The sequence below is a fragment of the Topomyia yanbarensis genome, chromosome 2 (genome assembly GCF_030247195.1).
Source record: "Topomyia yanbarensis strain Yona2022 chromosome 2, ASM3024719v1, whole genome shotgun sequence".
Lineage (NCBI taxonomy): Eukaryota > Metazoa > Arthropoda > Insecta > Diptera > Culicidae > Topomyia > Topomyia yanbarensis.
In genome coordinates this window covers 303,712,902-303,726,299 of record NC_080671.1, presented here as the reverse complement: position 1 = coordinate 303,726,299, position 13,398 = coordinate 303,712,902, and the positions used below count along the sequence as shown (strand labels likewise).

Below are 13,398 nucleotides of genomic sequence, written 5' to 3'. Positions count from 1 at the left end.
CATCAATCATCAATCATCAATCATCAATCATCAATCATCAATCATCAATCATCAATCATCAATCATCAATCATCAATCATCAATCATCAATCATCAATCATCAATCATCAATCATCAATCATCAATCATCAATCATCAATCATCAATCATCAATCATCAATCATCAATCATCAATCATCAATCATCAATCATCAATCATCAATCATCAATCATCAATCATCAATCATCAATCATCAATCATCAATCATCAATCATCAATCATCAATCATCAATCATCAATCATCAATCATCAATCATCAATCATCAATCATCAATCATCAATCATCAATCATCAATCATCAATCATCAATCATCAATCATCAATCATCAATCATCAATCATCAATCATCAATCATCAATCATCAATCATCAATCATCAATCATCAATCATCAATCATCAATCATCAATCATCAATCATCAATCATCAATCATCAATCATCAATCATCAATCATCAATCATCAATCATCAATCATCAATCATCAATCATCAATCATCAATCATCAATCATCAATCATCAATCATCAATCATCAATCATCAATCATCAATCATCAATCATCAATCATCAATCATCAATCATCAATCATCAATCATCAATCATCAATCATCAATCATCAATCATCAATCATCAATCATCAATCATCAATCATCAATCATCAATCATCAATCATCAATCATCAATCATCAATCATCAATCATCAATCATCAATCATCAATCATCAATCATCAATCATCAATCATCAATCATCAATCATCAATCATCAATCATCAATCATCAATCATCAATCATCAATCATCAATCATCAATCATCAATCATCAATCATCAATCATCAATCATCAATCATCAATCATCAATCATCAATCATCAATCATCAATCATCAATCATCAATCATCAATCATCAATCATCAATCATCAATCATCAATCATCAATCATCAATCATCAATCATCAATCATCAATCATCAATCATCAATCATCAATCATCAATCATCAATCATCAATCATCAATCATCAATCATCAATCATCAATCATCAATCATCAATCATCAATCATCAATCATCAATCATCAATCATCAATCATCAATCATCAATCATCAATCATCAATCATCAATCATCAATCATCAATCATCAATCATCAATCATCAATCATCAATCATCAATCATCAATCATCAATCATCAATCATCAATCATCAATCATCAATCATCAATCATCAATCATCAATCATCAATCATCAATCATCAATCATCAATCATCAATCATCAATCATCAATCATCAATCATCAATCATCAATCATCAATCATCAATCATCAATCATCAATCATCAATCATCAATCATCAATCATCAATCATCAATCATCAATCATCAATCATCAATCATCAATCATCAATCATCAATCATCAATCATCAATCATCAATCATCAATCATCAATCATCAATCATCAATCATCAATCATCAATCATCAATCATCAATCATCAATCATCAATCATCAATCATCAATCATCAATCATCAATCATCAATCATCAATCATCAATCATCAATCATCAATCATCAATCATCAATCATCAATCATCAATCATCAATCATCAATCATCAATCATCAATCATCAATCATCAATCATCAATCATCAATCATCAATCATCAATCATCAATCATCAATCATCAATCATCAATCATCAATCATCAATCATCAATCATCAATCATCAATCATCAATCATCAATCATCAATCATCAATCATCAATCATCAATCATCAATCATCAATCATCAATCATCAATCATCAATCATCAATCATCAATCATCAATCATCAATCATCAATCATCAATCATCAATCATCAATCATCAATCATCAATCATCAATCATCAATCATCAATCATCAATCATCAATCATCAATCATCAATCATCAATCATCAATCATCAATCATCAATCATCAATCATCAATCATCAATCATCAATCATCAATCATCAATCATCAATCATCAATCATCAATCATCAATCATCAATCATCAATCATCAATCATCAATCATCAATCATCAATCATCAATCATCAATCATCAATCATCAATCATCAATCATCAATCATCAATCATCAATCATCAATCATCAATCATCAATCATCAATCATCAATCATCAATCATCAATCATCAATCATCAATCATCAATCATCAATCATCAATCATCAATCATCAATCATCAATCATCAATCATCAATCATCAATCATCAATCATCAATCATCAATCATCAATCATCAATCATCAATCATCAATCATCAATCATCAATCATCAATCATCAATCATCAATCATCAATCATCAATCATCAATCATCAATCATCAATCATCAATCATCAATCATCAATCATCAATCATCAATCATCAATCATCAATCATCAATCATCAATCATCAATCATCAATCATCAATCATCAATCATCAATCATCAATCATCAATCATCAATCATCAATCATCAATCATCAATCATCAATCATCAATCATCAATCATCAATCATCAATCATCAATCATCAATCATCAATCATCAATCATCAATCATCAATCATCAATCATCAATCATCAATCATCAATCATCAATCATCAATCATCAATCATCAATCATCAATCATCAATCATCAATCATCAATCATCAATCATCAATCATCAATCATCAATCATCAATCATCAATCATCAATCATCAATCATCAATCATCAATCATCAATCATCAATCATCAATCATCAATCATCAATCATCAATCATCAATCATCAATCATCAATCATCAATCATCAATCATCAATCATCAATCATCAATCATCAATCATCAATCATCAATCATCAATCATCAATCATCAATCATCAATCATCAATCATCAATCATCAATCATCAATCATCAATCATCAATCATCAATCATCAATCATCAATCATCAATCATCAATCATCAATCATCAATCATCAATCATCAATCATCAATCATCAATCATCAATCATCAATCATCAATCATCAATCATCAATCATCAATCATCAATCATCAATCATCAATCATCAATCATCAATCATCAATCATCAATCATCAATCATCAATCATCAATCATCAATCATCAATCATCAATCATCAATCATCAATCATCAATCATCAATCATCAATCATCAATCATCAATCATCAATCATCAATCATCAATCATCAATCATCAATCATCAATCATCAATCATCAATCATCAATCATCAATCATCAATCATCAATCATCAATCATCAATCATCAATCATCAATCATCAATCATCAATCATCAATCATCAATCATCAATCATCAATCATCAATCATCAATCATCAATCATCAATCATCAATCATCAATCATCAATCATCAATCATCAATCATCAATCATCAATCATCAATCATCAATCATCAATCATCAATCATCAATCATCAATCATCAATCATCAATCATCAATCATCAATCATCAATCATCAATCATCAATCATCAATCATCAATCATCAATCATCAATCATCAATCATCAATCATCAATCATCAATCATCAATCATCAATCATCAATCATCAATCATCAATCATCAATCATCAATCATCAATCATCAATCATCAATCATCAATCGTCAATCATCAATCATCAATCATCAATCATCAATCATCAATTTTCAATTCATTCAAAAAATTTAAATTCATGGAATATGCTCCAGGACAACACACCCTGTTTGAAATGATAAGAAGAAGACTCCACATGATCGGTAACCCGAAAGGTTAAATGCGATAAGAAGACTATAAGACAGGCACAGCGCAACTTGTGACCCCGGATTAACCATTCAGTCTTGTGCGATGCGATCAATAGAACTGTTTCCGAATCTGCTGGGTGGTTTTTTTGTGTTGTAAATCGCGTATCTTCTGAATTCAAGCAGTGCCTTCGAAATGTCTGAAGTGATTGAAATGATATTGATTCTAATTATCGTTACATTGTGCTTCCTGATGATTCCATTCAACCTACAACCGAACGCCGTAATCGAAGCACGTAGAAAGTTTGAAATCTTTATTCGACTGTACGACAAACCTTATCGGTACAACGTGCGTGAGTATGAGCATCGATTCCAAATATTCCGCTCGTCGTTAAACAAGATAGCATCGTTGAATGTTCACCGCATGGAGAACGATACCGCCATTTATGGCATCACGGAGTATGCTGATTTAACAGATCATGAATTCCTGCAGCTTAATCTAGCCGATTTAAAGCAGGTGATGGTTTCCGGGCAGATTGCGCAGGAGAGAGGAAGCCCACTGGACAAATTCGTTATTGAATCGAAGAGTGCCGAAATGAAAGATGCCATCATATTTTCACGAGCCAAGCGATCACTTTTCATTCCAGATTATCTGCCAAAGGTCGTAGATTGGTAAACATTACCGCTGTAAGAAGAATGGTCACACATACACTCATATCGCTATATTGTTGCATTCATTTCTAGGCGAGAGAAAAATGTTGTTCCGACGGTAAAATCGCAAGGAAATTGTGGCGCCTGTTGGGCTATCAGCGTTGTGGACACCATTTCATCACTATCGGCCATCAAGCAGAAGCAATCCAATGTAACCGATTTGTGCATCGAGAAGGTAATCAATTGCGCTGGGAATGGCAATTTTGGATGCGATGGTGGTGACACATGTCGTTTGCTGGAATGGTTGCAAGACGAGAGAATTGAATTGAGCACATTAAGCGATTGTCTGAGCATTCAATCGCACAAAAACGGCTCCGACTGTGAGTTTCAGAAAGCAGGCAACCGGGAATTCATATCGGTAGAGAGGTTTTCTTGTGTCAGGTAAGTGCAAATAGGATTTACGATACAAATTTACACAGCATTAAAACAAATATCATTTCTTGGTAAGGATTTCATGTTTTCCAATTGCAAATTCTTGTATAGTATACTAGGTATTAATATACCTAACGTCCCCCAAAAAATCTTTCATGTATTCGTGATTACCGTCAAAGATATCGGAAATCGTCATATCACGATATTAAATTGTTAACAAATTCCAGTTTATTCAGAGAATTTACCACTATTGAGGGATTCCACCCTTCAAGATGAACATTGCCTTTTTAAAATACTAATAAACCAGATAAAGGGATGAATTTTCATTAAGCTATATTCAGAATAAAATACCTAGGTAATCCAAATAAGTCTGCAGTTCTGATAATAACAGTTTCAGAATCTGTTGTGTGGTATGTCATCGATTGATTGGTATGCAATAGTGCATAAAACATTGTCCTATAAAATGTATTCATCCTATGATTTAAAATTTCATGTCATCTAACCCTCCAAAAATCAGTTCGTATTTTATGCATATATTTTATTTATTGTTTAAATTTTATTAATTTTAATGATTTTATTTATTTTATTCATGTGGGTGGGTGTAGCGTATTGGTAAATCGATTGCCTTGTACGCAGCGCACCTGGGTTCGAGTCCCAACCCCGCACATGGGGTTAGAAATTTTTCATAAGAGATTTTTTTAACCCGAAGAGGCGAATGACCTTAAGGTTAAAACCTCTATAATCGAAATAAAAAAATATTTTATTTATTTTATTTATTTTTTTTAATTTCATTTATTTTATTTTATTTGTGTTATCTATTTTAGGGGAACCCGGGGCTATTCAGACAGTGGGGGTAATTCGGACCCCCTCGGTTTCTCAGAAAATAGCAAGACTTTCTGACTATCGTACATATTCGTGGAACCGCTATTATAAAACATTAATTTTGAGAGTTGAATTTGATTCTTTGTTCTTTGTAGAAAGGAGATACAACGTGTTTCGTTTTTTTTTGTTAGTCTCAAAACAAAAATCATTATAATGGAAAAACCGTGATTAAAGCAACAAATAAAAGTGAAAAAATATGAGGTAAGTGTTTTGGAAAGCTTGAGGCTCCTATTTTATGGAATGATTTTTATTGGGCTGAAAACGCTAATTTTCGAGACGCTCACCACATTTGTGCGAAATGAGCGAACGGGGCTATTCGGACCCCCTATTCCGTCAACCACCTTTCAGCGGCTTGCGGCTGCGCACACCATTGCACACGTCACAGCAAAGAAAATACATGGGTCGCCAATCGATAGCTGTGACATACCAGATTAAGTTTTTGTAAAGGAATTTATTTTTTTTTGCTTCTTAAGAAGTCTTTCTTATAAATAGTTTATAGGTAAACATAATTTCATCGCAAAAAAGAAAAATGACGGTCTGAATTGCCCCGTAGGGAGGTCCGAATTACCCCTACATTGTAAAAGGATGGAAAAACGTAGAGGTTTGCAAACCGTCACCTAGCGCTGCCATTGAGTGGTGAAAATGAACCTTTTATGGCATCAAAATATAGCTGAGGCTTAAAACTAACAATTAGGACCTTTGACCGGTAAATTTTCTCACATCTATCCACCTAAAAGGGCGATTTGCTTAAGTAGGTCCGAATAGCCCCGGGTTCCCCTACATATTTTATTGATTTATTTCAATGTCTGAACTTCAAGATGATTTATAGAGCTTAGAACATGTTGTAATTACACATAATGTCGTAGGCCGAAGACTACATATCAAGAAGACTGGTAACTCTGCCCAGAATCTGGAGACAGTAACAACAACGCCACTTGCGGGTGAAGGTAGTACTTCCAATAGTGCTGCACACATATATACACTTTTACATTAAGCTTCCTTCCTTCCTCTAATAGATGCGCTATAACCTCTGTCGCTTCTCGTTTGTACGGGGGAAGGAAAGAGATAACAGTCTTCTAAATATGTAGTCTTCGCTTAGGTGGTGTAGTTTAGTGTAATGAAATCGGTTCGTTTAAGAAGTCTAAGTGAATCTAGTATAATTTCAAAATATATACTACAAGATGCTCTAATGACGTTAAATAAATTGTTAGTAGAACAAAATCTAACGGAATAGTTGGATAAGCTATTGCAATAATAAAGTTACTGAGGATGTTTGACAAAATATATAAGCGCATTAATGGGGGTGCAGCTTACAACGAATTTTAACATACACGATTCTGTATAACTCACAAGATTATGTGCATTAATTAATACTAATCATTCGATGGCTTATTTCTTCATTGTTCCTTAAGCTATTATAATCAGAAGACTTGAGTAAATTGGATAAACTAGGTCATGTATTGCCACAGATAAATTTTTATGAAAATTCTGCATTTTAATTTTTTAGAGTCTTATTCTAACAGAGATTCTCTAATATTTCATTTAATAAGCTATAAAAATTACATGTAATCGGTTATTGAAATTGATCCAGAGAAGCTCAAAAATTCATAGTTTTCAAATAAATAACTTTCACAGTTTGCATCCGATTCTAATTTATTAATGCTTATTTTCAATGATATGATGTATGGCTTTATCAGAAAGTGTCAGAAAGATCTTAGTACTTGGTTCGGCAGATTTGACAACGAAATTAGTACTCGCATGTCGCACTCAAATCGATGAACTTAGTATTTCAAATGCTATCTACCTTTTACGGGTAACCGGTTTTTCCGGCCCTACTGGAAATGCATGGGTGGACGAATTCGTTAGAGCAGGCGCTGCTACTGACTTCGTTGGTCCAGAACCAGTTTTTCCACTGTCGATTAGTTGGATCGAGCACAAAATTTCTTTTGGGCTGCATCCGAGCATACCAATCATTGGTGTAGCTTGAAAACTTGAATCTAAAGAAAAACTTTTCAACCGGATGTAAGTCAGAAAATGTTGAAGGGTGTGTTTTTTCCAATCACAAGCGCAGTATTCTAGTTAGGGCACTGGCCGGAAATTGCAAATTCAATTAATACATGGCTACTATTTTGCGTGCTGAGTATTTTTCATGTAACCTTTAAGAATCTGATTATGGAACTTCATAGCATGTGATATGAAACTCCCCAGCAGGAATGCAATTGTGTATTCGGATTTTTGGTTCAAATAGAGATTAACCTATGTACAACTAAAACTCAAGGAGATGTTATTGTTCCTAACCCATTGCGCTAAATATCTGTTGTCTTTATTACTAGAGTTCATTATTCTTTCGGGAGTGAAGAATCCAACCACTTAACTGTTTTGTGTTGTGATTGGATTGTATTGTCATTTTCCATTTCCATACCGTTTTCTTTCACCAATCTAGTCCTGTCCACTGTAATGAGACGATGTGGCAAGGCGCAAATCGCCGAATAATATGGAGAGCGTGTTAACCATGCCAATATATTCTGATTCAAAGCTGTAAGTTCTGCTTGTAATAGAATTTTTAAGATTGCCTTATACTGCTTTTAAAAAATGACAATGAAATAAGAGTCCAACAATCTCATAAAAAACGCCATTGTTTGATATAAATGTACTGCTCAGCTGACCGAAAGAAAATTCTATTTTTATATTTTTCATTTAAATATTTTAAATGAGTATGTTTGATTTCACTAACCTTATTAATTATTTTGGAGATGAAATTCATTTGTAACTAGAAAGCTATTCTATTATTCATTTGTTTGACCTTATTTTCGGATTCAGCATACAATCGAATATTGGACAATATCGCCACCAGATTTTTTTTGTTTGTTTGCTAAAAGCAGGCAAGTAAGGCTGATAAATGTGACTATTATCTCTCATTTAAGCACTAACAGTTTCAAGTATCAGCTCTAGAACTGAAGTTATTGCAATTAGTCTGTTAGGATTCCGATGGAGCAGTGCTGCCGGAGATAGTTTACGTTGACGACAAAAAAATGAAATGAATTTTCTTTATTTTGCAATATTATTAAAAACTGACAAAACTATCAACTTAGACTTTTTTATTTCGATTATAGAGGTTTTAACCTTAAGGTCATTCGCCTCTTCGGGTTAGAAAAATCTCTTATGAAAAATTTCTAACCCTATGTGCGGGGTTGGGACTCGAACCAAGGAGCGCTGCGTACAAGGCAATCGATTTACCAAATCAACTTAGACTGTCTTCAACTACATTTTCCACACAATTGGACTATTGTAAATATTGTGGGAGAATTTTATTGAGCATTCGAAGAAAAAATTTGAACAGCTTCCAGCACTGCGAGGGAAACACCTATCTTTAGAAAAGGTTCCTAGCCCCACCGTTTTAAAAGAAGAATGGATTTGAAACCCTATATGCACTTGAAAACAGTTAGGCATGAAAGGGTTAATTGTATGTTCATGAATATTAAAATGAGAAACAAAAATTACTGAGCCAATATCGAAACGAAATTGAGTATTCGAATAGTCATAGGAAAACGAAAGTCGCTACTACTGCTATTCGTTTTTGTAGAACCTATAGATAGAGTTCCCATGAACATTGACAAGTTTGTACCAGTGTACAACATTTCATGCACACGTTCAACCTTAAACATGCTTCATCTCAATGTACAGGTTCACCTCGAACATCGAACCCGAGCGAACGATGTACAAACTCTAGTTCAAGCAGGCGTGTACGTATACAGGGTGCGCACACGAAAACGATTCGCACATGGCAAAAAGAGTCAACGCTACTGATGATGAGAGAAAGAAAGAAGAAACTGACGCCACGAACCTGTATGTACGCCAGGTGTACGCACACCTTGTACGTACATGGGATTCGGTTTGACAGGCGAACATGAGCACGTGTTTTGGTACGAAAGAGCGTATTCGAGTTCGTACACAAAATATGGGTTTAGCACAAAACCAGAGTGAACATTGCGTACGATGTTCATTTGGGAAGACTGCTTATAGAGTTCTATGCAAATCACTTCACACACACACACACTAATTGGGGGTTTATTTTCCTCCAGCTGTCATGTGTAAAAATGTCAGACAACTTCAACATTTGCAATAGCACGACTAAAGTATTTATAATGGTGTTGAAATCATCTATGTCGCTGTAAAACCGTACAATACCGGTAGGTCAGGATCCATCATGAAAATAATCCGACCGAAAAGCGTCCACCAGATTGTTGAACACACTAATACAGTTGCAAATTGTACTGTACTTTATAGAGGAGGGAATTTTTTCTTTATTGTTTTCTTTTGTATGTATTTAGAAACGAAAACACGAATGTGAATCTTTTGAATTCCATCGTTCATTGAATAGGTATATCTTTCCAAATTAATATAATATCCAAATTCGTCGAAAAAAGCACGTATCTTTGCGGAATGACTTATTTTAAATTTATTATTACAGAGCTACAAATTACTTCTATTATTACAAAATCAAAATTTTCCGTGTGGCGATCAGGGGTGCTTTTTTGACGAAGTTACAAGTTGGTTACTTTTATATTTATGTTACTGCTCTCTGAAACTCCAGATCTTATCGTCAGTTACTGAATAATCATAACGTTCTGATTACCTTACAGCTTAGTCGACCGGGAACACTTGATGCTGCGATATCTGGCCACACGTGGCCCGATAGTGGCGGCGGTAAATGCTATTTCATGGCAATACTACCTGGGAGGCGTCGTGCAGTACCACTGCGAGAGCCGTTACGATGATCTCAACCATGCCGTGGAAATTGTCGGCTACAATCTGGAAAACAGCATACCGTACTATTGGGTGAAAAACTCGTGGGGAACGGCATTTGGTGACCATGGTTACATCAAGATCGAGATCGGTAAGAATTTGTGCGGTATAGCGAACAGGGTTTCTTTCATCGAGTTGGTATGAAACAAATAAAAGATGCTATTATTATTTAATGCTTGTGTCGCTGCTTTTTATTTAGAATTTTTTTAATTTTTGTTAACTTAACTTACTTTTTTGTATAATGTGTTTCGAGCTATTTACAGTAGTATGTTTTTGTTACCTTTTTATTGTTTGTTGATAGTTTAGCTTAATTGTTATTGTGTTGTTGTTAGTTTCCATGTTCCGAATAAATTTTTATTCAGTGTGTTTTGCTATTTACATGCGAAAATGATAAATTTATTGATTGATGATTGAATCATTATGATTGTGTATTAATATTGGATAAGTCAGCACCGGTGTTTCGGATTGCACATGTTTTGCAATTGCGAGCAGAATCTCAGAGAATAGCAATTTAATAGTTATAAACAATAAACAAAACCTGGGGAAATTTATCATTGGCAACATTTTTCTGCGTTTATATCTTTGTCTGATACGGTATAAGAAGCCTATCCAATAGCTATCGTTGTCATTGACAAATAAATAATAGAGTAATAGAGCCGACCAGCGGTTTGTTTTCGTATTAACCGCTATCACTTGGCGTTAAATGTTTTATAGTCCCTACATTTGTTGAGAATCTGATATTAACTACAATAGCGAGGAGTACAAAAAGCATCAAAACACCACCTGTAGTTTAACATGTTTGGATAGTTCTAGTGTCAGTTGAAGAGTTGTTTAGTTTTCCCGATGGACAATTCGTAAATATTTCGGGTTTTGAGACATTTATTACAATTGCTGGAAAATGTATCGTATCGAAACTTTCAATGACAGCTTCATATTCTTTGTGATATCTTGAACAAAAATGAATATAAAAATAAAATATAGAGCAAGTATCCTCATGTGTTGTCGAATATCAATGTTTTTACAACGCGCAATTGCCGGTTTTATTCAAATATCACAGAAAGTACCAAAACAAGTTTAATTCATTCGATGCAATAGAAGAAGTCCCATTTACTTACTAGCTAATGTTTTGCACTTCATAGTAAACCAAATTGCAACACAACATGAGGATGCTGTTTAATCAATCCTTCAGTTGTTTTAATTATGAGCATTGTGAACATCAAAATAGAAGGACAAATGGATAACGTTACACAGTGTGTCCCACATTTATATGTTCATCCTATTTTTTCAGGATAACTTTTTTTTCTATTCAAACAAACTGCACCAAATTTTCAGGGTTTGATTTGAAGCTTAATCAAGGATGTTTCTAGAAATTTTGAAACCCTGGTGCGTTTTGTTAGTTTATGTGGAAAACCCCTTGAAGTTGGTTTGTTTCATCGTAATTTTATTCGCCCTTTTATGTTCTTTTCATCTTATACAAAGTTTTTCGCTGTATATTTTTGCGGGTCCGATCCGATCACTTCCGATAAATTTGAAGTTATTTACACCTTAAACAAACCGTCAAGGTGCAAACAACATAATCAACATAGAATTGTTAGTCAAATTGAGACTCCCCGAGGTTTATGTTCAAAACAAAATACCATCGTAGTGGTATAAAATGGAACATCTATGAACAGCTTCATATTTTCATGGTAAATTACATAGAATACCTGAATCAATAATAAACTATATGCAATAAAAATAAAATGGAAGCTGTGATCACATACTAGATTAAAGTACGGAACGAGCTAGGAATCATACACCATGATTCACGATACATGAATTATAATCTGAGTTTCGGGAAACAGTAAATGAAGATATTACTAAATTCAAAAGAGGAGGACACCTTCCTGGTGGAGTCGACCGGCGGTGAACTATCTCAGGAACACGTATGTCAGATTATTATTAATGCACAGTGGTCTAGGATGTAAATATATCAGGAATTTGCTTTTTGCTAAAACTAAATAGCTTAGCCTTACAATATTGTTGTTTTTTGCAAACCCCTTCTGTTCGATTAAATAGAAGCTAGAATGATTCTAATGCTAGCAAGGTCTGCAATTGAACTTTTTAACGGATCGAAACGAGTTCCACTGTCTACAAAGAATTTGTAGAACAACACATTTGAAACAAATTTGCTGATGACACGCAAGGTCTATCTTTCCTACTTTCCATGCCACGAGAAATCCAAATATAAGCTTTTAGGTGTTTCTTAAAAACGGTTTTAATCATAACTTTTGTAGAGTTTTCTTCACACTAAAGTAGTCTTTATACAACTTGAAAATTATTTTATGTTTTATTTATTATTTGCTCATGCACACCAATCACTAAACTATTTTCGTTTCAAAGTTAAGAGAACGAAACTCTATCTTGCACCATTGAAAAGTTAATTGTTAAGTTTAAACAAATTCAGAACCACCCTATCCACTATTTGAAATAAAAGAAAAGTCTTATAAAGTACAACATTTTATCGCTAGAACGTATTGTCCTCCATGAAAGTAATTTAAACATATCACCAAGCAGTGGCGGATCTAGAATTTTTTGCGTATGGGGACCGAAATACCTATTTTGAAAAGAGCATTGTACAATTGTAATACGTAAGAATCTGAATTAATAAATATCAGTGAAAATTTTTCTGTGAACTGATTTTGAATTGGTAACTATTTTAACACCAAAACGCTCGGGTTGGGATATCGGCAGAATTTTTTTTTAAATTCTTAAGTCTGGATAGAGTTGGCCAATTTCGATGCTTTATATATCAAAAGAACCGGAAATTCTTCTAGTTCATACGTCATGGCTCAAAAACACTG

General features: G+C 33.7%; 1 protein-coding gene across 2 annotated transcripts; it reads left to right on the top strand.

Annotated features, from left to right (window-relative positions):
• Window positions 1-3,881: 3,881 nt before the first annotated feature.
• LOC131683424 (cathepsin O-like) lies at window positions 3,882-10,728 on the top strand. Of its 2 annotated transcripts, XM_058965404.1 has the most exons (4): window positions 3,882-4,137; window positions 4,288-4,456; window positions 4,529-4,876; window positions 10,393-10,728. In XM_058965404.1, exons 1-4 carry the CDS (start codon window positions 3,981-3,983, stop codon window positions 10,697-10,699), a joined length of 981 nt encoding a protein of 326 aa, XP_058821387.1. In that variant the 5' UTR covers window positions 3,882-3,980; the 3' UTR covers window positions 10,700-10,728. The 2 variants fall into 2 exon arrangements, with proteins under 2 accessions (XP_058821387.1, XP_058821386.1); XM_058965403.1 differs by having other exon boundaries at window positions 3,882-4,456.
• Window positions 10,729-13,398: the final 2,670 nt, after the last annotated feature.